The sequence below is a fragment of the Palaemon carinicauda genome, chromosome 14, assembly GCF_036898095.1.
Source record: "Palaemon carinicauda isolate YSFRI2023 chromosome 14, ASM3689809v2, whole genome shotgun sequence".
Classification (NCBI taxonomy): Eukaryota; Metazoa; Arthropoda; class Malacostraca; order Decapoda; family Palaemonidae; genus Palaemon; species Palaemon carinicauda.
Window position 1 is genome coordinate 15,482,579 of NC_090738.1, and position 26,500 is coordinate 15,509,078.

The following is a 26,500-nucleotide window of genomic DNA, read 5'->3' on the forward strand; positions in this document are numbered from 1 at the left end:
CAGATTAGCAAACAATTCTTCCTCACGCGAGGGGTTACTGCACTGCAATTATTCAGTGGCTACTTTATTCTTGGTAAGGGTAGAAGAGATTTTTTAGCTATGGTAAGTAGCTCTTTTCGAAGGACACTCCAAAATCAAACCAATGTTCTCTAGTCTTGGGCAGTGCAATAGCCTCTGTACCATGGTCTTTCACTGTCTTGGGTTGGAGTTCTCTTGCTTGAGGGTATACTCGAGCACACTATTTCATCTTATTTCTCTTCCTCTTGTTTTGTTACAGTTTTTATAGTTTCTATAGAAGTTATTGATTTAAATGTTTTTACTCTTCTTAAACATTTTATGTTCCTTTTTCCTTTTCCTGACTGGGCTATTTTCCCTGTTGGAGCCCCTGGGCTTGTAGCATTCTGCCTTTCCAACAGGGGTAGCTCACCAAGTAATAATAATAATAATAATAATAATAATAATAATAATAATAATAATAGTAGGCGAAATAAGTAAAGTGAAAAAGATGTAATGATTAATTCAAATAACATTTTAAGAACATTAACACCATTAAAATAGATCTTTCTTAACTTGACTATAAAAAGAGACATTTGCTGAAAGTTTGAACTTTTCAATACGACCAGAGACTTAATTGAACATTTGGAGTTTTATGGATGATCTTGTAATTTGTTTGAGTAGTAAACTTGAGCGCAATCTTTCCTCTTCGATAGATTTACCAGTTTGCCTAGTGTTTGAATGCTACACAAGGCATAATGATGATGTTAGCAAATGAAACAAAATGCAAGACTAAGGTATGGTAATTGGCATGCTATCGCTTTACCTTTTTATGAATATATGAAAAATAGTGTAATATTCACTTGCAACACTCGGAAAATACTAGGATGTAAAAGAGTGGAAGTGATTAAAACCCTTCGAGGAACTGCCGCGGATTTTTTTTTTTAAATTAGAGAAATAAAAATGTACAGAAAAAAGCTTCTTATATTTTTTTTCAAAAGGGACTTGCTAAATCAGTGGCAATAGGTTGAATTATAATGAAACGAGACATTATTCTATGTGGAATCAGAAATCTTTTTTTTTTTTAATGAAATGAAAGGAATAGACTTAAAAAGCAGCCATTAAGAAAAATATAAAAACATCAATATATTCTCCAAACAAGCAATACTTTGCCATCGCACATAAACCTCTATTAGTAACAATCTTCTTGGACTAGTGAGACAATAGACAATGTTCCAAAATAGTATATATATATATATATATATATATATATGTGTGTGTGTGTGTGTGTGTGTGTGTGTGTGTGTGTGTAGAGAGAGAGAGAGAGAGAGAGAGAGAGAGAGAGAGAGAGAGAGAGAGAGAGAGAGAGAGAGAGAGGCCCATCCTTTCCACTGCAAGGAAAAATCTCCGCTTTTAATTCATTTCCTCTTGTCTCTACGGAAAAAATCCCTCTTCGGGATGTTTTTCCGGTTAAATAAAAGGGTGAAAAACACCCCTATGTGAAATGGGCGGAAAATGGTCTAAAAAGGATAAAAGACTTTACAATATTCATGATAAGGACCTCGCTCATAAGAGGTTTCAATTAAGGAGATAGAGTCCCCAAGATTTCTTTCGGAAATTCTTCAGAGGAAAAAAATATCCTTCCTGTCAAATATTACGTTGTTTTGTTTTCAGTTAAGGAAGATGGATGACACTGAAATAAGTATTTGTTTTCGTTTTATTTAAATGCTTTCCCCTATCTTTAGCTATATATGGTCTTCATATACAAAAAAGATTTACTTATATTTCCATATATCGTTGCATATTAATACAAATGTCTTTTTCTTACATCGAAAACTATCAGAGTTTATACGATGTCATTGTGGATTCTCGGTGGTATCTCAGATGAGTTCTCACTAAGGTGGTCTTTAGTTCAAAGGAAACTCACATTCTTGATATATTTTTCACCAATAAATCGAGGTGGGTCACCTGATAGAACGCATTCCTTTGTAGCCATTGCCTCTGTTTACCCAGGTCTCATGTGGGTGTATTTAAAGCTCTGGCCATTACTATGATATTGGTTTCACATTGGTGAAGAATTTAAGGAAATTGCCTTGTTTACCCAGGTCTTACTGGGAGGAAAAGGTTGTTTAGACCATTGCATTGTGTGATCAAGTCTCGTGTGGATGAACATAGAGTTAAGGCCTATTGGAAACATCCCTGCCTGGCGTTCTGCTGGACGGGAAATGGGGTCACGCTCATACTCGATAGCTTCTTGTAGTGTTTCTAACCTCACCAATCTTGAGACCTAAGGATGTTTTGGGGAGACCTAAGGATGTTCTGTGGAGACTAAAAGTCTACCTGCTGAGTTATCAGCAGTCATAGCTTGGCCCTCAAAGGTCCTAGCTTGGGTAGTAAGGGGAACTGGGCAGTGATCATATGGATATATGGCCAGAGTCAAGAATATTGTCACTATCACTTGCCTCTGCCATTCATGATTGACCTTTAAACCTTTATTGGCTTCTTCACTAAGGCCTTGCGTGTGTGAGGAGAATATTCAGCACTGCCTAGTTTAACTGGGTGTCACGTGTGTTGGCATTAGGTTTTCGATCTAGTCATGATCACAGAGTATGTTTTTGCTCTTAGATGTAAGCCCACTGATCTCTCCCTCACCCGTGCTCTTCATTGGTGACCTTTAATCTTTCATAAAAAAAAAACTTTTCCATAATGAATTCCTAAAAAAGTTCAATAAATCAGAAAACTAAATGTGGAGAAAATTTCTCTTTAGTTAAATTTCAATGAATCTAAGCTGGAATGAAGTGATTTGCTCTGTCCATTTTCTCCTGGGGATATTTAGAGCATTAAAAGTTTTTTACGGTTTATTGTTGGAAGTTGGGACGCTAAGTGGAAAAATATCACATAGGCACGTTAATTCTAAGAAATGCTTCTCTCTCTCTCTCTCTCTCTCTCTCTCTCTCTCTCTCTCTCTCTCTCTCTCTCTCTCTCTCTCTCTCTCTCTCTCTCTCTACTTAAGCTAACAATAATAATTTTGTGTATTTTTGTAGTTGATTGAAAAGTATAAGTCCATTATGAAAATAAACTTTCAAATATTCTTTGACTTATTTTTTTTTGGGGGGGGGGGGTGGTACTTCACAGATGAGTTATTTTACTATGTAATTTTTGTTTTTACTTATCAGGAAGGTTTTTGGTCCACTAATGTGCTAAAATACTCAAATAGATAGTTTTGATTTTCTGTCCTGAGCAGATTACAGCATATTAGCTTTTCGAGGTGTTGGGGTTCAGAATGATTTATTTTGCTGGGAGAATAACTTTATTGTCGCGTACGAAGTGAGTGACCTTTGATATTTTCTTCAGCGGGGTTAGTAACTCCCATACCAATAAATATATTCAAGTGAAATTTTTAGGGATTATATATATATATATATATATATATATATATATATATATATATATATATATGATATATATATATATATATATATATATACATATATATATATATATATATATATATATATATATATATATATATATATATATATATGCGCTATTTCTGCCAATTTTCATGTTCATACCTATCATGGGCATCCCCTGAGGTCTCATTCCTGTTCGTAAATGACGATTTTTAGCTAGAAAATCAGCGAGGAACAGTTAAGTACTTCGTGAGTTTTACAGATATCGAAATAATTTTCGATCCGTTTATTGGGTTTTATATGAACTACATATATACATATTTTTGCATTGATACTTGCCATGGAAAAGTCACAGTAGATATTTATCGATATCTGCGAGAGTCCGATTTTCGGCGGCGTTGTAAATTACTCGTACAATACTTTCACATATCTAAATGAAAATCTGAGGGATTTATACGATGAATATTTAATTTGTCCATAAAAATTCTAGGTTGATATTTGCCATAGAAAAGCCACAGCATACGTTTATTTTGACATAGATTATTTTTGGCGGCGGAGTAAATTGTTTCTAGAGTAATTTACATATCGAGATGAAAATTTCAGAGATTGATGAAAAACACATTTTCCCTGTTTCTGCCAAATTTCATGATATATCTACAGTTAAAAAGACAGCTAACACATAGCCTTTTTAAATATGATGTTGAAAGTAGAAACACTACAGTGAACTGCGTGATAGTGAGCGATATCAACGAGAGACAATACCGATCTCATAAACAATATCCGTCCTGAGTTGCAACTAGTCTTTAATTTTTTCTTTGCTAGATTCAAACAACTCCATCTACTAGTCGAAATCTAAAAGCATCTAGTGAATTTTACTGTAATCCAGAGTTTTTTTAATATAAAGTATAACTAATTCTCTTGATATGATAAAGCAGATGTGCATGAGTGTTTTAATTCACGGGGTATTAGTTTGTTGAGTGTGGTGGGAAAAGTGTATGGTATAGTACTGATTAATAGAATCAAGGATAAAACAGAATGCAATCATAGAAGTATAGGGTAGTTTTAGAAAAGGTATGGGTTATATGATTTAGATTTTTACAGTTAGGCAGATATACGAGAAATATTTAGTAAAACGTAAAGAGGTGTAGGTTGTGTTTATGGATCTGGAGAAAGCGTATGATAGAGTCGATAGGGAAGCAATGTGGAATGTGATGATGTTATATGGAGTTGGTGGAAGGTTGTTGTAAGCAGTGAAAAGTTTCTACAAAGATAGTAAAGCATGTGTTAGGATAGGAAATGAAGTGAGCGATTGGTTTCCAGTGAGAGTGGGGCTAAGACAGGAATGTGTGATGTCGCTGTGGTTGTTTAACTTGTATGTTGATGGAATGGTGAGAGAGGTGAATGCTCGAGTGCTTGGACGAGGATTGGAACTGGTAGACGAGAATGACCATGAATGGGAGGTAAATCAGTTGTTGTTTGCGGATGATACTGTACTGGTTGCAGATGCGGAAGAGAAGCTTGGCCGATTAGTAACAGAATTTGGAAGGGTGCGTGAGAAGAGGAAGTTTAGAGTTAATGTCGGTAAGAGTAAGGTTATGAGATGGGAGGGTGGTGCGAGGTTGAATGTCATGTTGAATGGAGAGTTACTTGAGGAGGTGGATCAGTTTAAGTACTTGGGGTCTGTTGTTGCAGCAAATGGTGGAGTGGAAGCAGATGTACGTCACAGAGTGAATGAAGGATGCAAAGTGTTGGGGGCAGTTAAAGGTGTAGTAATAAAAAAGAGTGTTGGACATGAATGTAAAGAGAGTTCTGTATGAGAAAGTGATTGTACCAACTGCGATGTGTGGATCGGAGTTGTGGGGAATGAAAATGACGGAGAGACAGAAATTGAATGTGTTTGAGATTAAATGTCTAAGGAGTATAGCTGGTGTATCTCCAGTAGATAGGGTTAGGAACGAAGTAGTGAGGGTGAGAACGGGTGTAAGAAATGAGTTAGCAGCTAGATTGGATATGAATGTGTTAAGTTGGTTTGGCCATGTTGAGAGAATGGAAAATGGCTGTCTGTTAAAGAAGGTGATGAATGCAAGAGTTGATGGGAGAAGTACAAGAGGAAGGCCAAGATTTGGGTGGATGGATGGAGTGACCGAAGCACTGGGTGATAGGAGGATAGATGTGAGAGAGGCAAGAGAGTGTGCTACAAATAGGAATGAATGGCGAGCAATTGTGACGCAGTTCCGGTAGGAGCATTAGGGGATTCAGCGTTATGAAGCTTCATCTGTGGTGGATAACGGGGGAGGGTGGGCTGTGGCAACCATAGCAGTACCAGCCGATCTCGCTTGAGTCTCTTGTCAGGCTGGGATGAACGTAGAGAGGAGAGGTCCCCTTTTCAGTTTCATTTGTTTGATGTCGGCTACCCCCCAAAATTGGGGGAACTGCCTTGGTATATGTATGTATGTATGTATGTATGATAAAACAACAGAATTTAGAAATAAAAAGATTGAAAAACAGGACTAAAGATATGGTATCATATACTTCATTGCTAAAAAGCATTTATACAAAATAAAGAGGTTTTAAAGGTACAAAGTCTTTAAGTTTGACTAATTAAAAAATTTATGAAAAGATATACTTATTAGTTAAAAGGTACATAAATAAATAAAAATAACTCCTAAAGGTACAACGCCTCTTACGTTAGACAAGTAGAAATAGACGTAAAGTTCAAGAAAAGTAGACAATTGTTGCTCGGATCTTCAAACTAGATTGGAGCTAGCATAGAGAAACGAATCCCATTTTTGATCTCTGGCCCATTGAAGATTTGGGAGAAAGGGACAAAGGACCACAAAGACTCTTTCGATTCTTAAATGCCGGAAATGGATAAAGGGCTTTTTTCTTTCTCTCTCCTTCCTTTCGCGTCTTTCGTTCTCATTCAAATTTTTTCGATTTTTATTTGGTCTTTTCATTTCTGATTATATTACCAATTTTTCCTTTATTATTTGCTTTGCTTTCACCAGGTTTTTGTATCCTATTAGTTTCTATCCTCAATCTTATTTAGGCCAAATAAAATAAGAAAAACATGAAATTTAAAATACCTGATAAAATACTTTACTGATTTTATAATGGTCAAGTTTAACTATTTCACGATATCGGAAAAATAGAAACGTACTAAATCCTCACCTTTGTCATCGGTCACAAACTATAAAAAATTAATAATAAAAAAAACAAGGATGAACTAATTTTCTATTATATGGTATTTTTTTTTATTATTGACAGAAAGGGGAACAAAATAAGATTTTAGATTTGTAGTTTTATAATACGAGGGTACTTTTTTTAAGCAATTAATCTACGGAAACTTACACGCGCTACTGGTAACACACGTGAAGTCACCTCTTCATGAGAAATCATTAATCCAGTAATGATTACACAATTCAGGGAATGTTTGTGCTCTTTGCTTCTCTTTTTCCAGACTCACATTGTGGAGGATTGATTTTTGTTTCATTTTATTCATTTTTTTGTTTGCCAAATCCAGAGAGAGAGAGAGAGAGAGAGAGAGAGAGAGAGAGAGAGAGAGAGAGAGAGAGAGTGTGTGTGTTTGTGTGAGTGTGTGTCAGCGAGCGAGAAGTAGTTAGTGTATTGGTTGTTTGTTGTGAGAAAGACTGTTGGTATAAATGAGATTATTTGTTTATGTTTTTAGTTAGGTTACGACACTGGTGCATATCTTGGGCAAATGATTATTTTGATTTGACTGCAGCTAGCGGCAGTTGTGTGGTTTGAGTGCTGGATTACTATTTTATATATTTTTTTGCGACCAGCGTGGAAGTGTTTTGTTTATTTCAACAGTAAGTACCTTTTATTTATCTTTGCAAGGAGTGATTCTGAATGATATTTTATTATTTATCTTTGATTATAGTGCGATAGTTTAGTTAGCTAGGAGTGTTCGTAAGTGTTTTTCTTTTTTTTTTCATTTACACACCGTAATTCCTTCTTTGGAGAACTTATTTTTGACTGTTGCTCAACCGTTGATGACACGGCCTTCAATTGATTATATTTAGACTTCTCTTTTGGATTGCTCAACCGTTGATGACCTGGCCAGTGTATTACGATTTCGTATGATGATGATGACGATGATGATGATGAGCTTAACACCCATTACCCCAAAGAGTTAAAGCCGTTGTGGAAAATTAACAGACACTCTTATTTTTCTCATATAGTGGTGTTGTGCCAATAAAGACAGTTGGCTCAGTGATTGACTCTTAAGTGTTTTTTTCGTGACTGTTATCTTGCAAAAGCGTTAGTGAACATACTCAATCTATATGTTTTTGTGTTGAGAAGTTAAGGTTGTGGTGAATCTAAGTTTAAGTTTTGTTAGTGTTTAGTTTTAAGCTTTATTGATTTTGAGGGGTTTATTTGATTGTGGCTCGGTTTTTGTGGTAACTATTTTAGTTTTAAGGAATATAGTATTAAGGTTATGGAATGTTTTTATTTTCCTTCTGTCTAAGAGTTCAGTTGATAACGTAAGGGGAAAGTTTGTGCTGAGGAGACATTTGTCAGTTAGAGTGATTCAAGGGTGTGCGGTTTGTTCTTGCAACATCCCGCCACAACATAACCTATCTTCCCATAGGCTGCCTTGTTTTTTCCTTTTGCTGTATGATGAGGATGGTAAAAAGAATTATCCATCTTTATAGTTATTATGAAACCAATGAAAGACCTAGGGTATGTTCCACTGCATTAGTAAAATCTAAAATTCTTTTACTTTCTTCCTCAACCTTATAAAAATCTTAGAAGGCTTTATTCTTTTTCCTGTGCATTGTAAGACTCGTAGAAAGCATTACTTTACCTCCCATGCAATAAGTCTTGAAAGACTCAAATTTTCTCTTTTTTAAAACTTATTTCTTTTCCTCATTGTGCTATTTTTCCTATCAGAGCTATTGGGATTATAGTATACTGCTTTTCCAGCTAGGATTGTACAGTTAAAATTAATAGAACGCCGGCACTCAATGGAAATCTTTCGTCAGATGTCTCTAGTGTTACCATAACAAAACAGACAAGGAATTGCTCTTCTTACAACTTCTATGAAATGGGCGGAGCATTCTCAAACCTTGGCGAATGAGACATTACGGGGCGGCCTTTGTTAGCAAAAGCATACAAATGTTACAAATCGAGTTGCCATATTTCAATTCTGTATAATCATTGGACGTCTCAACTATTCACTACAAATACAAAACATACATACACACACACACACAAACACACACACTCATATATGTATATATATATATATATATATATATATATATATATATATATATATATATATATATATATATATATAGTAAACACTTTCCAGGGAAAGGTAGGGGGGAGTTTCTCCTTCACCCCCCTTCCCGGCCAGTCCGGCACTGAGGATGAGGAAATAAGAAAGTCATTTCTGTTTTAGGGGTTGTGGAGACAGGTTAAGTTTAGATTCTTGATACAGCCTGTGAGATATTGTATCACTGCCTGAATGTTATTTGATAACCGTTAATGTTCTAGCAAATATGGCTATTTCAATTCATCATTAGTTTATATATAAAAGATAGCAGCATTAGTATAAAGTAACTGCTGTTAATGGAAGGTTGATAAGTATCGAAATTTAAGTCTTAACTTTGCATAATAGATAATCGATGATGGATATAATAGATAGTGATGACTACAAAGCACCTTAAATACAAACAGAATCTAGCATTTCGTATCGAAAATAATTTATAGTGAGGTAAATGAGGACGCTATCACATTCTGGCAAAGGGTTTCAAAAATTAGTTTACTGACAAAACATATATATATATATATATATATATATATATATATATATATATATATATATATATATATATATATATATATATATATATATATAAACACTTTAGTCTCCGAACGTCATAATTTTCTGAAATTTTGTCATGAAACTATGATATACCTATTTTCCAAAAATGAATTCTCCTCTAATTTTCTTGAAAAGAATGCATGAATAGATGGCATAAGCACGAAATGATTCCCCCTTTCTAATACCCTGATTGTAGGTTATCAATGATTGTATAATTACTAGTAGCTTTATCTTGAGAAATTAAACAGCTTTCAGATCAAACTAACTTCTTATCAATTTCAAGCACAAAGGTCTTATTTACAGTGATCAAGTGCCCGAATTAGCACTGCTGTGTGGTGCTAGATGTGGGTCTTTTAACCGGGTAAATTGCGCCAGGTAGATGGGCGAAAAATGCATTACTATCCGTGAAGCTCTAGTTCGGATTGTTCGAGCAATAGCTATCCATACCAGCTCCTCAGCCTATCAGGGTAATAGTTAAACCACAATTTCTACAGCTGGTGCCGTAAGCGGGGGAAGGGAAAAACCAAATTTTAAAATATCTCGGAAATAAATGTTTGATTGTCCTTTTAATCACTAAATCATACAGCTGAGGAGCGATACTCATGGATCCCAAATATTTTCTCTCATTCGTTAGATTTTACTTCCCGAGCTTCTTCCTCTATCCCATGATTCATTATTTAACATTTGTGTTCCTTTCTATTATTATATATTCATTTATCTATTAAACATTATCTTTTAAATGAATGCCCGTCTGCTTCGGTGCTCGTCTTAGAGCGTTAACTTTGGTTCTTAGCTTCTCACTTTGCCTTCATAAAAGAAATCTCTCCCAAGCGGCAGCATGAAACACCTTCACTTGACTATTTGATATTTGTGTAAAGCCAAGAAAAGATATTCATTAGCTGGATTCCGGAATAAGGCATTTGGAGATCTGTACTGTATTTAATTTTCCTCTATCTTAGTTTTTACAATCTCCATTGTGAAGCATGCTTCCATGAATAAGTGGTGCCACTCAAATTTTTTATACAATATATATCCCATTCCTTTATCATTATTCCAGTTAACGAATTATATTAGTTAGTTTTAAAGCAACCGGTTAGATTTTCCCACAGAGCATTTAAGGTATATAGAGGAGTACAAAATATAATGATCAAACTAATATGCAGCCGGGCAAATGTTGGTATACGGGACCCTAAGAAACCAAATACTCCAAACGCCCAAAAGCAAAAGAAGACTCACTAATTATAGCTATTCCCCCTCAAATCACCCATTATTTGGATAGGCATTTGAATCTAAGAGAATAATCCCGTTATTTATACCATGTAATAACTATCTCCAATTTTTCCATTTGGTCACGATAATTATCAAGTGAATAAAGCACTTGCTATAAAGATTGAATTAGCAATGTAAAGAAGATTTTCCTCTATATGTTTAAAATTTTAGTTCAAATGGCAATGCTAACCATTTTAGGCCAAGATAACAGACGGTGAGACGACAAAGCTCAAGGAATGGGAATGTAAAAAAAATTATGAATAAAGGGAAAGTGGCTTTGGGTCTAAAGACTGAAACAGCGCATACACCTGAATATGAATAACTTGAGAAATATTTTACAATAAAGTATCCTCACGTATTACGAAATGTTACAATCTATGAATATCTATAAACTAGTAGTTTTTAGCAGTCAATCTACCATCTAAAAAATAACGATAAGCTTTTGGGAGCATAATAAAATCATTTCTTTTAGAAACATTGCATAATAATGACAAACAAAATATTTATATGCATAAATGTCTATAAAGGAGTTTATCTGCTAGTAGATTACTTCATCAACTTGAGTAAGATCAAACCATTTGATCTCTCTCTCTCTCTCTCTCTATCTCTCTCTCTCTCTCTCTCTCTGAACTTCTTTTAGGTGGGTATAACTCATGTATGGTGTTTTTTTTTATTAATATTTTACAACGTAGAACCATAATTGAATCTACTTTTTTCTTTCATCGGTAACTTGAACAAGACCAATGTCAAAATAAACTAATGTGGCTGTCAACGGAAGGAATTGTTTAGCTACGACACTAGAAGATTTTATACATGATTTTGTGGGTTCATGATATATATATATATATATATATATATATGTATATACAGTTTATATATATATATATATATATATATAAAATATATAAATATATATATATATATATATATACACACAAACACATATATATATATATATAATATATATATATATATATATATATATATATATATATATATATATATATATATTATGACGGACTTGAGTGAACCTTACCTGGTGGCTAGGTTTGGGGATGTTACTGGTCTGTTATCACTCAAGTTATCCCTCATAAGTTTAAAATATCACCACCAACAAAAGTATTATTCTTTTTGTCTGCTTCACTTGTTGTTTTAACCACTTTTAATTACCTCTTAATTACCTCTCCAATCCAGCAGGAACTTAATTAAACACTAAAGACAATCCGTAATTTAATACTTAAATAAATAAACTTAAATTCCAATATAATTACTTTCACACGCAATATCACAAAACAAAAACAATTATAATAAACAAAAGAAAGATGTTTTCAACACTGCACTGAATAGTTCTCTAAAGAAACACACAAATTACAAGTGCAAAGAAGGCTAAGGAATGCAAATATCTGTATGACTAAGTTAAGGAAAAGAAACCAAGGATAATGTAGAATAGTTAACATAACTGATAATAGATGGCGTTGAACATAAACATCCGATAATATCATATTTACACTAATAATTTTTACAGTTTTTTTTAATAATTATGACGTTCCGTCATAGATCCTCCCCCCAAAGAGCATCCTACTTAGGATGGCTGGGATGAGAGATAGCAGGAAGTCTGGATAATGCGTCGGCAATTTTGTTTTGATGTCCTGGGATCGCACGGAGCTCAAGATTATATCTTGCGAGATAGTACGACCAACGTAACAATTTGTCGTTCAGTAGTCGTGATCTATCCAGGAAGGTTAAAGGTCGATGATCTGTATAGACGATGACCTTGTGGTTGCATTCTAAATATGGAGCAAAGTGACGAAGAGCAGCTATGATGGCAAAAAGCTCCTTTTCTATGGTTGCCCATCTAATTTGTGAACCTTTGAATGAGCCTGAGATTTAAGATACTGGAAAAAAGTAGTCCAGTGGCGGCTCATCTCCAGACTGGCAAGCTGATGACATCTGTAGAAGTACTGCACCATATCCCGAATTGCTTGCATCTACCTGGAGTAAAAAATCTTGATTGAAATTTGGGGCTTTAAGAATGGGTTTAGATATAAATACTCTTTTCAAATCATTAAAGAGCTGTTGATGCTTTTCTTCCCAATAAAAAAGAGATCTTTGGAGATGTTAAATTATATAGAGACGCAGTGATTTCAGAGTAATTCTTAATAAAGCGAGAATAGTATGAAGTCACTCCTAGAAATGATTTTAACTCTTTGTTTGTTGGAATTGGATAATCAAGTATACTTGCAATGTTGACGTCTTTGGGCATTATACTTCCACCTCAGATTGTATGCCACAGATAAGTTACCTTAGCTCTCCCAAAAGCACTCTTGGCCAAATTAACCGTTAACCTTGAAGATCTGAAGCGATGGAAGAGTTCTTCGAGGGTCTGCAGGTGTTCGTCCCAGTCGTCACTAGCTACCACCACGTCATCCAGATATACGTAAGTGTCTTTCATATTTCTTATTACCTCTGACATCATCCTTTGAAAGGTGGCAGGAGCATTAGTTAAACCAAATGGCATGACCTTATAAGAGAATAACCCAAATGGAGTTATAAATGATGAGATTTCTTTAGCTGATTGAGTTAGAGGTACTTGGTAATAGCCTTTCATTAAGTCTATCCGTGTAAGAATTTTCTTATTACCAATGCTATCAAGGATATCATTGATTCTAGGTAATGGGAATGAATCTTTTACAGTTACCTTATTTAACTTACGATAATCAGTACAGGGTCTTAGTTTATTATTAGGTTTAGGTACTAGGAGACATGGTGAAGCCCATGGTGAAGTGCTTGGTTCTGCAAGGTCATTATCTAGTAAATACTGTACCTCTTGTTTCAACGAGTCCAACTTCTTGCCTACCATACGGTAGTACGTCTGGCGTATGGGAGTAACACCTGACTCTATGACGATATCATGTTGAATGGTTTGACTTCTCTGCAAACTGTCAGAACATACCTCATGAAACCTGGAGAGCAATTGTGATAGTAATTTTCTCTGAGAAGATGGTATTCCTGTAAAATAACTGGGCAAGGATTTTAGAATTTGACTGTTGGTGTTGTCTTTCCAGTTGATCATCGTCAGGGAGAACCACGAGCAACTCTGAGGAAGATTCCTCCAGTGGTAGTATTTTCTCTTCAGGAGAAATTGAGAGATGACTTACCATTTGAATAGGTGCTTGATATGCCTTCAACAAATTCACATGCACTAGTTGCTTTGATCGTCTACGATCAGGAGTAGAGAGAACATAGTTTACCTTAGAAATTCTTTGAAGCACTTTGTAAGGTCCCATAAATTTTTCACGTAAGGGGGAACCGGGTATGGGATGATATACAAGCACCTCATCTCCTGGCTGAAATACACGCAGCTTTGCCTTTTTATCATACAAGCGGGACATCTTCTCCTGGGAATGCAAAAGATTGGTATTAGCAAATACATGAAGTGATATAATTTTATCCTTTAGCTCCTGTAGATATGACAAAATGTTGGTAATCTCTTCTTCCTTGTTATGAATTAGATTTTCCTTCACCATACTGAGAGTGGTTCGGGGCTTTCTTCCGAACATTAATTCGAAAGGGGACACTCCAGTGGTACACTTCTTATAATATACATCAGAAGATCAATATCTCTATCCCACTGTTCCGAAGTTTCCTGCATGTACTTCCGAAGAAGGTTTTTAATAGTTTGGTGAACTCTATCCAGAGCACCGTTACTTTGGGGATGATAAGCAGAAGCATATATGTTATGAATATTGAATTCTCTCATAGCTTGTTGAAAAAGCTTACTAGTGAAGTTTGTGCCTCTATCACATTGCAATGTCTTTGGAAATCCATAGGTTGTGAAAATTTTGACAAGTTGACCAATTATAGTTTTTGCATTTATATTTATTGGCACTGCTATGGGATATCTCGTTGTTGGGCAAAGAACAGTAAGTAAATACTCATTACCTTGCTTAGTCCTAGGCATTGGGCCAACACAGTCTATGATAATCCTCTCAAAGGGAAACTTTGGTACGGATATGGGCTGAAGAGGAGCTGGTGGAAGTCTCTCATTGGGTTTGCCAGTAGTCTGGCAATGATGACATGCTTTAATAAATTGTTGAATGTCCTTCTTCATCCCTGGCCAGAAGAAGTCTTCAGCTAAGGTAGAGTAAGTCTTGTTGACCCCAAAGTGGTTCACATGAGAGTGGGCTAATTCAAGAAGAGCTGGAACTAGAGAGAGTGGTAGAACCAGTTTATGACAGTCAAACCATGTTGTGGTTGCTGGTTCTTTGGAGGACCTAAAATGTCGAAAAAGCAAATCATTATCAAGATAAAAGTAAGGAGTTTTGGGATGATCATCTGGCTCTGCAACTTTCTTCCAAAGATCCTTAAGAACAGGATCTTTATTTTGCAAGTCCTTGAAATTTGATTTGGTCATATTTATAAGGTCTAATGTCTTCTCTACTCTATTTCCACTATCTATAACAATTGGTTTAATTGATGTCATTTGAATAACAGCATTATTTAATTTATTTGATTCATTTTCTATAAGAATATCAGGATCAGATACTACTGGATTAACAATGGCCCCTGCAAGATCATACCAATTAAAAGCTGGATAGATGAACAAGGCAAAGGATCTCGTGAAACTGCAATTAAAACATTACCTTGATAGTAAGGACACCGTAAATTCACCTCTGCCAAAGGCATGGATTTGGTGGTACTGAGGTCCGAAACAGTAACACACTCATGTCTCAGTTTGAAGTCCTGTGAAGGCAGAGCTACCACACTTTGGGAGGATCCTGTATCTCTTAAGCAAGTAACTGGAATACCATTCACGGTGCCTTTACAAGTAAAAGGTTTGAAGACGTCCCCATCAAGTTCTTGAGCAGCAACATGAAAAGTTTTATTATCCTTCCTATTAGGGTTCGGAGAATTCTTTCCAACATCAGACTTCTTGCACGAAGGATTAGGACAGTTCTCTATGTGATGCCCTTCCTGCTTACAGTAGGAACAATATGCTGTGGATGATTGAGAAAAAGTAGACTTATTAAATGGTTTAAATGTTTTATGAATCAAGTAGTAATCATCAGCTAAACTGGCTGCTTTCAACAAGTTGGTTTCTCCCTTTTCCAGAATGAAAGTAGCAATGTTACCTGGCAATTTCCTAATAAACTCTTCCATTAGAATAAGATTTTTTAAGGATTCAAAATCTGAAACACCTGTCTTTTGCAACCATTTTGTAAATTGCCTAACTTTGTCATTGCAAAATTCAACAAAAGTTTGTGAAGGCATTTTGTAAAAGTGCCGGAACTGTTGCCGATAACCTTCAGCTGTGATGGCATAAGCATCTAAAACTGCCTTTTTAATCACATACTCCTTTACTTCAACCATCTGAGAGATTACATATGCTGCCTTACCTTTGAACTGATTTCTGACAACCATTACCCATTGCTCCTGAGGCCACTTCAAGGTTTTAGCAGTGTCTTCGAACGTTGTAAAGAATACCTCTGGGTCCTTTTCATCAAAATCAGGAAGCAGCTTTTTAGCTTTGAGTATGTCGAACTTACTGGGTATCTCTCAATCAGTTTTCAGCTTAATCTGTATATTTGCCGACTTCTGTTCTTTTTGTATCTCTAGTTCAGCCAATTTACACTTGTGTTCATACTCTAATGCCAATAGTTGCTGTTGCTTTTGAAGTTCTAGTGCAGCCATTTTCTGTTCTTTTTGCAATTGTAATTGAAGACGCAACTGTTCTATTTTCGGATCTATTCCAGGGGTGGCATATGCTCCAGTAAGGGAGCGCAACTCATCGATGTCCTCATCATCATCCTTAAAGATTCCCTCATCTATGAAGAATTGCAGGATTTTATCAATAATGACAACTTTCACATATTTTGGATCGACCTCAAGATCACATCTCTGGGCTACAGACAATAATTCCTGTTTCTTGGCATAACGTAAAGTCAAAATTTCTCCTTTTATATCGTTCATAAACTTCTCCAAATTAAACGACATTCTGAAGGATTACCAAAAGTAATGTTAATAGAGAGATTATATCAATGCTTTGTATTCACACTAGGTTATGCCATTAATTTAAATATTCACACATTTGACACCAAAAATAAGCTAAATGTCAGTCAAAAATAATGAAGTTTACAACAATTTCTCAAGACAATTTTAAAGAGACCGCAAATAGAATACACAGTCTGAAAATGGATTAACTGAAATTGGATGGCCAACATAAAGGCCGAGATCAATTAGTGAGCGAAGGTCTCACGATAGCACACAAACATGATATCTAGATTAGCACAATATGCATGTAAGAAGTAGTTTATGGCAGAAGAGAACCTTGATTTTGGCTCGTAAAATAAGGAGGGAGAAGAAGGCTAAGCATAGCACAGAACCCAACCAATTAATATTTGATTACTAGTATATCCTTTATTTTACAGACACCGATTTTGAGTGAGAGAACCATTCAGCGTACGTGTGATATGAAATGCTGGATTGGATTGGCAAGAAAATAACAAAACAATCAATAAAAATAAAAATCACTTAAATAAACAATGCTCTTGAGTTTCTTTATACTTTAATAGTCACAAACAAAAAGACTAGATCAATCCAGGACAGGCCCCCACTTATGACGGACTTGAGTGAACCTTACCTGGTGGCTAGGTTTGAGGATGTTACTGGTCTGTTATCACTCAAGTTATCCCTCATAAATTTAAAATATCACCACCAACAAAAGTATTATTCTTTTTGTCTGCTTCACTTGTTGTTTTAACCACTTTTAATTACCTCTTTTAATTACCTCTCCAATCCAGCAGGAACTTAATTAAACACTAAAGACAATCCGTAATTTAATACTTAAATAAATAAACTTAAATTCCAATATAATTACTTTCACACGCAATATCACAAAACACAAAAACAATTATAATAAACAAAAGAAGGAGATGTTTTCAACACTGCACTGAATAGTTCTCTAAAGAAACACACAAATTACAAGTGCAAAGAAGGCTAAGGAATGCAAATATCTGTATGACTAAGTTAAGGAAAAGAAACCAAGGATAATGTAGAATAGTTAACATAACTGATAATAGATGGCGTTGAACATAAACATCCGATAATATCATATTTACACTAATAATTTTTACAGTTTTTTTTAATAATTAGGACGTTCCGTCATAATATATATGTATATATATATATATGTGTGTGCGTGTGTGTGTATACATGAATGTGTCTATATATATATATATATATATATATATATATATATATATATATATATATATAAGAATGTATATATATATATATATATATATATATATATATATATATACACACATGTATATATATATACATATATGTATGTATATATATATATATATATATATATATATATATATATATATATATATATATATATATACATGTATATATATACATATATGTATGTATATATATATATATATATATATATATATATATATATATACATATATATATATATATATATATATATATATACAGTATATATATATATATATATATATATATATATATATATATATATATATATATATATATATATATATATACATATATATATATATATATATATATATATATATATATATATATATATGTATATATATATATATATATATATATATATATATATATATATATATATATATATATATATTAGTGTATTTGTATTTGTATATTCAGTATTTGTAGTGAATATTTGAGACGTCAAATGATAAGTGAGTAAGATAAATGGGAACTCGATTTTTAACATTTCAATGCTTTCACTAACAAAAACACCCCTTTACTCTCTTTGATTCGCTAAGGTTGGAGGCTCCGCCCATTTCGTAGCAGTAGTAAGAAGAGCAACTCGTTGTCTGTTTTGTCATGGGAGCACTAGAGACATCTGACGAAAGATTTCCCTTGAATGTCGGCGTTCTTTTGATTCTAACTGTACCTTTGCTATTATTATTATTATTAATAATAATAATGATAATAATAATAATAATAATAATAATACATATACATATACCAAAGCACTTCCCCCAATTTTTGGGGGTAGCCGACATACAACAAATAAAAAAAAAAAAAAAAAAAGAGGACTTTTCCTCTCTACGTTCCTCCCGCCCTGACAAGGGACTTAACCCAGTTCGGCTGGTACTGCTAGGGTGCCACAGCACACCCTCCCCCGTTATCCACCACAAATGAAGCTTCATAACGCTGAATCCCCTACTGCTCCTACCTCCGCGGTCATCCAAGGCGACCGGAGGAAGTAGCAGGGCTTACCAGAACTGCATCACAATCGCTCGCCATACATTCCTATTTCTAGCATGCTCTCTTGCCTCTCTTACGTCTATCCTCCTATCACCCAGAGCTTTCTTCACTCCATCCATCCCCCAAAACCTTGGCCTTCTTATTGTACTTCTCCCATCAACTCTTGCATTCATCACCTTCTTTAGCAGACAGCCATTTTCCATTCTTTCAAGATGGCCAAACCACCTCAATATCAATAATAATAATAATAATAATAATAATAATAATAATAATAATAATAATAATGATAATAATAACAATAAAAAATAACAATATTAAGAATGATAATAACAATAATTACACAATTTACCACTACCAATCCTTAGATTAAAATGATGTTTCTCAGAAACCACTGAACCAAAGCGTATGCCAGAATCAATAGTGCCCTACAGAACTGTAAGAAAAGAAGTGAACTGCGAATGGCAATAACATGTTATTGCAATTATAGTGCCTTTGTCATAGCTTAACGCTTAATATAGAATATTGCTTATTGGCCGGAACGACATTTTCCCCCAATTGATCGCCTGAATTAGGCAAAGAGGCATTCCACTTTCCCGAACACATGTCATTAGGCGGAACGTCGGAAACGTAATCAATTTCGAGCTACCAGGGAATTAATTACATGAAACCGCTAAGCCTATGTGTTCTGAATGGGCCGTTTATATATATGATGTATACACGAACGGACATCGGTGGAGCTAACTAGATCGTTTCGCTGCTGATTGTCTTCCTCTATTGTCTGAGAATTAATGAAAGCAATGTTGCTTTATGGGAGACGCTTAGATTCCGTGTATGAATTGTAAATCTTGCACACTTACACATGTTTTCTTATTCAAATAAGCTATATATTTTTGATACATTTATGTCTGGATACTTTTAACGATCTCGGGATCAGAGCCCCAGCCAAAATCACAAAAAGACAACAGCTTCTGACCAACCAGGGTTCGACTCCCGGCCGATCAGAATCTGTTGTCTTTGTGTGATTTAACCAGGGGCTCTGATCCCGAGGTCGTTAAAAGAATCCAGACATTAATGTATCAAAAATATATGGCTTATTTAAATATGAAAAACACGTCTAAATGTGCAAAATTTATGTCTTATATATATATATATATATATATATATATATATATATATATATATATATATATATATATATATATATATATATATATATCTTAAGTACACTCAATACAAAACTGGGTAATCATTATTAGGAATTATTCAAAACAACCTCTTACTGCGATTCTTTAACAGGTATACGAGAGAGTCCTATGAGAAACACTGGTGATCGAAATAATACAAACTTTACAAATATAAATATATTCAATAAAAAATTACAACACTTTGAAAGAAGTTATATAAAACAATAAATCACTCGAAATATTAAATCTGAACAAATTTTAGAATAAAACAGGAAATTAATACTTTTGCAAATTATACAATCACTTGACTCAAATTATTAAATCTGAATAAAACTTTCGACTAAGACAAGAAAATGATACTTATGAAAATTATATAATCAATGGTTTCACTGGAAATTAAATTTTACTCAAATATTTAATCCTGCTAATTAATGAAAATAGTCAACCTTTCACACTCTAAGGATCAAACTCTTCAATAAATTACATAAAGTAAATGATAAAATTACGAGTTTTTGGGTCATAAGAAGTTTTAATCAGATAACAATTCAAATACACTTAACGTTATCCTATTTGTACAGGGCCAATTACAACATCTCCAATATGATTCTTTATGAAATACTCTCTATGTTTACAAAAACCCGTCACAACAAAACTTCGATATTTCGCAATCACTGAACACTTTGAGAAAATACACCAATCTTGCACTAGAGGCGTGTGAGAGAGAGAGAGGGCCGATGGCTTATGACTTATGGCTGGAATTCTCTGTCTGCTGTTATGCATCCCTGTAGGTGCATATATATTGACTTAGTTATTCTAGATTCTTCTATTTCAGAAGTCTGGAAGCTTGGGGGCTGGCTTTAGCAATGCCACAGTAACCAACTATCACGTATCAAACAGTAGAATCTAACCTCGCTTGCAAGGCAGAGGCTCAGCAGCTCCGCCCACCCCGGTTCTCAAACATTAACAAAAAGATAACACTAACTCTGAGGTTTTCGAGAACCTTCCAAATCAGGTGGCAAATATAAGAATGCTGTAATTTCTCACAAACATGATGCAATACCTCATGAAAACATAAAAAATTACATAAGCCCTCGTTCATACTTCTACCTCATAGTGTTCGTTCAGTACCCTTCGTCGAGATTGCATAAGACTTCGTAACAAAATATGTGAAATAAAAAGTTAACTCTTGAAAATAACATAAATTTACATATACAGACTTGAAGGAAAAATATAATGAAATGAACGAAGAAAGTCTTACGCAATTTACATACAATTACTTAAACCTACAAGAGAGGAAGTCACCTTATGAACTTGCTATTTACCTCTTAAATACACATATGAAACACATAAATAAATTATATACTCTATGCTAAACCAGTTCAGTAAGAATATACATATCTATATATATATATATATATATATATATATATATATATATATATATATATATATATATATATATATATATATGCATATATATATATATATATATATATATGTGATTATCATTATTATTATATTATTAGTAACTAGATGCAATGTTGGAAAAAAAAATAGAAAGTGTATTATTCACGTTTCTTATAAATAACATAAAAAACTTGCATTTAGGATTATCATGTAAATGTATCTGACATTTCTTACCTAAAGATATTTTTATGTTATTATTATCATTATTATTATATTATTAATAACTAAATGTAATGATGAACAATAAAAAGTAAATTATTCACGTTTCCTATAAAATAAAAATTTCTTTATGTAAAAAATAGCAGATATATTGCTATCATGAACATCATTTCCATTACAAATAATCCTAAATGTAAATTGAAATATAATAAATCCAAATGATACTATTCCCAAGCATTAACATATCTTGTAGATAATCCCTTTGGTTTATCTTGTCTAAAAAGGGAAATAACCATTCCTTTAACTAGATGTATTTTCTAATACTCTAAAATTCTAATTTTCAAATCTTCTCTGTTTTTACAAGGTAAAAGATCTGGATCCCAACCGTAAAATAGAGGATGCACACAATTAAGACTCTACCATAACTAAATCATGTTCCCCATTATCTCTCTCTCTCTCTCTCTCTCTCTCTCTCTCTCTCTCTCTCTCTCTCTCTCTCTCTCTCTCATGACAAAAATTACTCATCAGTTCCCCGTCCCCCCCCCAAAAAAAAAAACCCTCGCTCATGATAGTTACATTTATTCTACTAAGGATAATGAGTTACGATTATGTTTTAGCTATAGTATCAATTACATAATAATGTTTAAATATATATATATATATATATATATATATATATATACATGTATATATATATATATATATATATATATATATTTATATATGTAATGTATTACATTTTTATATACAGTTAAATCCCATATCAGTAAATAAACCCATGACCCAAGGGGTCATTGGCGAATTAGGAGTGTAACAACAGTGCCATAATAGGATGTGAAACTAGACCATGCTAAGCAATGATTACAGTAGCCGGAAGGCATTGCATGAATAAACATTTATGTGTGTCTTGTAAACATGTCACAACGCCTCCCGTGTGAAACAGTTGACCTATTGAGCCCTACCGGAATTACCTGACTTCCGGCCATAAGGCTACGTGATCATTTTGTTGGATTATTAAATAAAACGCTGAGATAGCTAGTGTTACGCTATCGACGCGACTCTCTTATAAATCAGTTCTATTCATCTTTTCATACTGAATGGTCGTCCGACCAAACCATCCATACTCCAGTGATGGAGCTATCAATAAATTGTTTAAAGTTAACCTAAAACTTTGGACTTATTCTAAGAAGAAACCTACAAGTGTAATATTTCTATATCACATTTGAAGAGACATGAGGATGGAACCACAATGTGTACGTACAACATTCGTGCACTAACAATTGGTGGCAGCAGTTTTACGACAGTAATAAATCTACAATTACAACGAAGTATCTACTTCTACCGAAGTAATAGAATCATTGAATATCAGCTATAAATCAGATATAAACTTAGGAAACATGATCTTCAATCAACAAGCATCAGTAAACATCCTAAGAATATGAAAAAATGTCCTTCATCGAGACGAATTCTAGTATCTATATCAACATTTAGTTAAACAGTCATCGAATAAACGACCCACGACAAGAAGCCAAGTCGAAGGTCATCACGTCAGCTACACTCTTCCTGAAAACGAGAGAGAGAGAGAGAGAGAGAGAGAGAGAGAGAGAGAGAGAGAGAGAGAGAGAGAGAGAGAGAGAGAGGACGTAACGTCATCAGATCAAAACAATCTTCACGCATATATACTGAGCTAAGTACATCCTTTATTCATTCAGGTTTTTTCAGTGAAGTGTTTTATGTCACGAGTCGATCGTCCATTATTGCTGGGGTGAGTTATATGTAATCTTAATCTTCCTTCATTAAAGGAATCTATATTCAACTATGAATTCTCGTCTGCTGAATTTTTTTTCTCTTTGTGCTAATTCCGTTTTCTTTCAGAAGTTCCCAAGAAATATCTTTATCACATTAACTGTCTCAATATCATCCTTTTGGGGGACTTTAGTATAATCTGCAACACATTTTTATTGTATAGTGCATATGCGTTTACGCAGTGGACGTGTGTATTCATACAGATATTTTGATAGGATCGCAAGGAATCGTAGTGATAGGAAAAAAGTTAGTTAACATGACGCCACCTGTGAATTCTGGACCCAGTAACCCCAATCCCGGACCCAGTAACCCCACTCCCGTGGTTACTTTAGTAAGTGCAAGATCAGCTATTGTTCCTTTTCAAGGTCGGGTCAATGGGTTCCTGCCTCAGAATGTCGAGTCATGGATCTCGTCAGTAGATGCTCATTTAAACGCAAAAGGCATCACAGACCCATCTGTACAATTACAAGATGCTAAAAGTTTCATAGACTTTGCTAAAGGAGATGCAAGTGCGTATCTTAGAGGAGTATCTTTCCAAGAGGCAGTTACATGGGGCAATTTCAAAGTTAGGCTACGTGCAATATATGGCGGTGAAGAAGCTTCAGACGTAGTTTTGGCATTAAGAAACATACTTAACCAAGCCTCTATGACTCAGCTTAATGTTATAGAACCGGCGGCACTCATTGCCGACCAGCTGAATGAATATCAAGATAATTTACGTAATTCCACATGGGTTACAGGAGATAACATCGCCGTGAAAGATTTCTTACGGCTAATGTATCAAACTTGCATGACAATTATGTTGCCTGAAGCTTTAGTGCTGTGTTTTGATAAAAAGCTAACGCTCAAAAGTACGGAACTAGATGTGTATAAACAAATAAAAGAAAACACGTCTAAGTGTACTGACCTTGATCCCTTGCTTACTCAAGTTTTTGCAAAAAATGAGACTAAGCCACAACAAGTAAACGTAGTTAATAATAATCAAGCTGCAGGGATGACTTGTTACAATTGCAAACGTCAAGGTCACATGCTTGCAGACTGTTGGACGGGATTTTGTTCGATTCATAACAGTTCAACCCATTCATATAATCGATGCTTCTCGCGTAATCAACAGCAGAATCCTAGAAACACGCAAACAGTTCCCTATGGAAATAAAAAGAAGAATCCTCAGTTTAATAAGAAGAAACAGGCAAACGGCAATCCTGTTTAAAATAAAAAACAAACAAACAGTGCTTCAAGTAACTCTGTTCCTGGGCTGTCTAGGCAGAACTCGCGAGGTCAGATGAATTTTCCGAATGTGCAAAGCAAAGCAAATACCACGTAGTTATTTCAATTGAAGGAGAGAATGATGTTGGGTCATTCATATCAACATCTTTTGTATTAAATAATCCATTTAATAATTTACCATATCATTGCGAGGCAATAGATTTTCCTATGAAATACACAGCCGAATCCAATAAATCAGTGCAGGTTCCCGTAGATTTGCAACAAATTCACACAATAATAAGCCAAAATTAGTTATGGCCAACATAATATGCTGTAACTTTAGAACACCGATCCTTCACATTATTTTTTGATTCTGGTAGTCCACATAATATCATGGATTTGAGGATTCACCACTAGTTGTTTTCGAAATTCCCTATAGAGAAGTCCAGAGTAAGGCTCTCGGGTATAGCAAATAATGAATTAAATGTAATAGGCATAACTCATGTTCAGTACATGGTCGGTAAGCGCACGTTTGATAATACCTTTATCGTTGTACAAAACATTGATATGTATCCAGCTGTAATTATAGGATACTCGTCTATAGGCACTCAAAACATTACCTTAGCCCCTGCCAAACACGACGTGTATGTCAAAGGAAAATTCTATAAGTCTTCTAATACCTTAAAATCAGTTTTGGATAAAAAGGAGACGACAAATAAAACAGTAATGTACGTTGAGGAACCAATCACTTGTCTCATGAATCAAGAAATAATATATGCGACGCAACAGAATTCTCGTTCACCCGTAATATCAGCTTGCACGCAATCTATCGAGCCGAACGTAACTTCGAATATATTAGTGCGAGTAAAGTAAACTTTGCCAGGATCTGAAATATTAATCCTTTCCGACACTCTGAAAACTAACGGATTGTCCGTCACACAAGCCATTTATACAGTCGGCTCACAACAACAATGTAATATTGAAGTCTGTAATCATTTGAATACCACTTTAGTAATTCAAAAAAATCAACATATCTTGGATGTGGAAGTTTATGAATATCGCATTCTTACCGTCGCTGAGATCAATCACACTCAATCAGTTACGGATGAATCCCTTTTGCAATCTATAAGAAATAAAATCAATAAGGACATTCAAGAAGAGGAAATTCAGCAGAAATTTTTTTTATCTTTTAACTTAATATCATGATGTTTTCTCCACTACGGATGGATCCTTAGGTAAAACGGATGTCATAGAACACCAAATAAGGTTAAAAGACAAGCAAAAAGTTATCTATGTACCCTTGTACAGACTCCCTATGAAATTCCAGAATGGGATAAATGATGAAGTAAGTAAAATGCTAGAAGAAGGAGTCATTAGGAAATCGAACAGCTCTTATAATTTTCCGTTAATAGTTGTACCGAAAAAAGATCGAACATGGCGTATCTGCGTAGACTTCCATCGCTTAAATGAGGAAACGATCCCTGATCGAATCCCATTGCCATGTACTGACGATATTTTATATTTGCTAGGTCAGAACAAATATTTTACCAGTTTGGACTTACTTAAAGGCTTCCACCAGATACCTTTAGAAGAACATAGTATCCCATACACTGCCTTCAGAACAGCCAGGAGACATTATGAATTTTTGCGTATGCCTTTTGGTTTACGTTTGCTCCCATAACATTTACTAGAATGATCAACATAGTGTTTGGAGACTTGTTAGGGGACATATTGCATGCCTATATGGATGACCTTGTAATCTTTTCTAATACCTTAGAAGAACAACTACGTAAACTGGAGCTAGTGCTACAGAGACTAAGACAGCATAATTTAAGGGTAAAGATTAGTAAATGTGAATTCTT

At 34.4% G+C, this 26,500-nt stretch overlaps 2 protein-coding genes across 2 annotated transcripts in view; one reads left to right on the forward strand and one right to left on the reverse strand.

Moving 5' to 3' along the window:
- Positions 1-26,500, forward strand: part of LOC137653445 (drebrin-like protein) — a 187,524-nt gene that overhangs the window by 39,174 nt on the left and 121,850 nt on the right. The gene's annotated exons all lie outside the window — the stretch shown is intronic.
- Positions 11,751-17,671, reverse strand: LOC137653444 (uncharacterized). The gene is made up of 2 exons (XM_068386840.1): positions 15,930-17,671; positions 11,751-15,530 (listed from the first exon to the last, which is right to left on the reverse strand). The coding sequence occupies exons 1-2, from the start codon at positions 15,952-15,954 to the stop codon at positions 15,079-15,081; spliced, it is 477 nt and encodes a 158-aa protein (XP_068242941.1). The 5' UTR covers positions 15,955-17,671; the 3' UTR covers positions 11,751-15,078.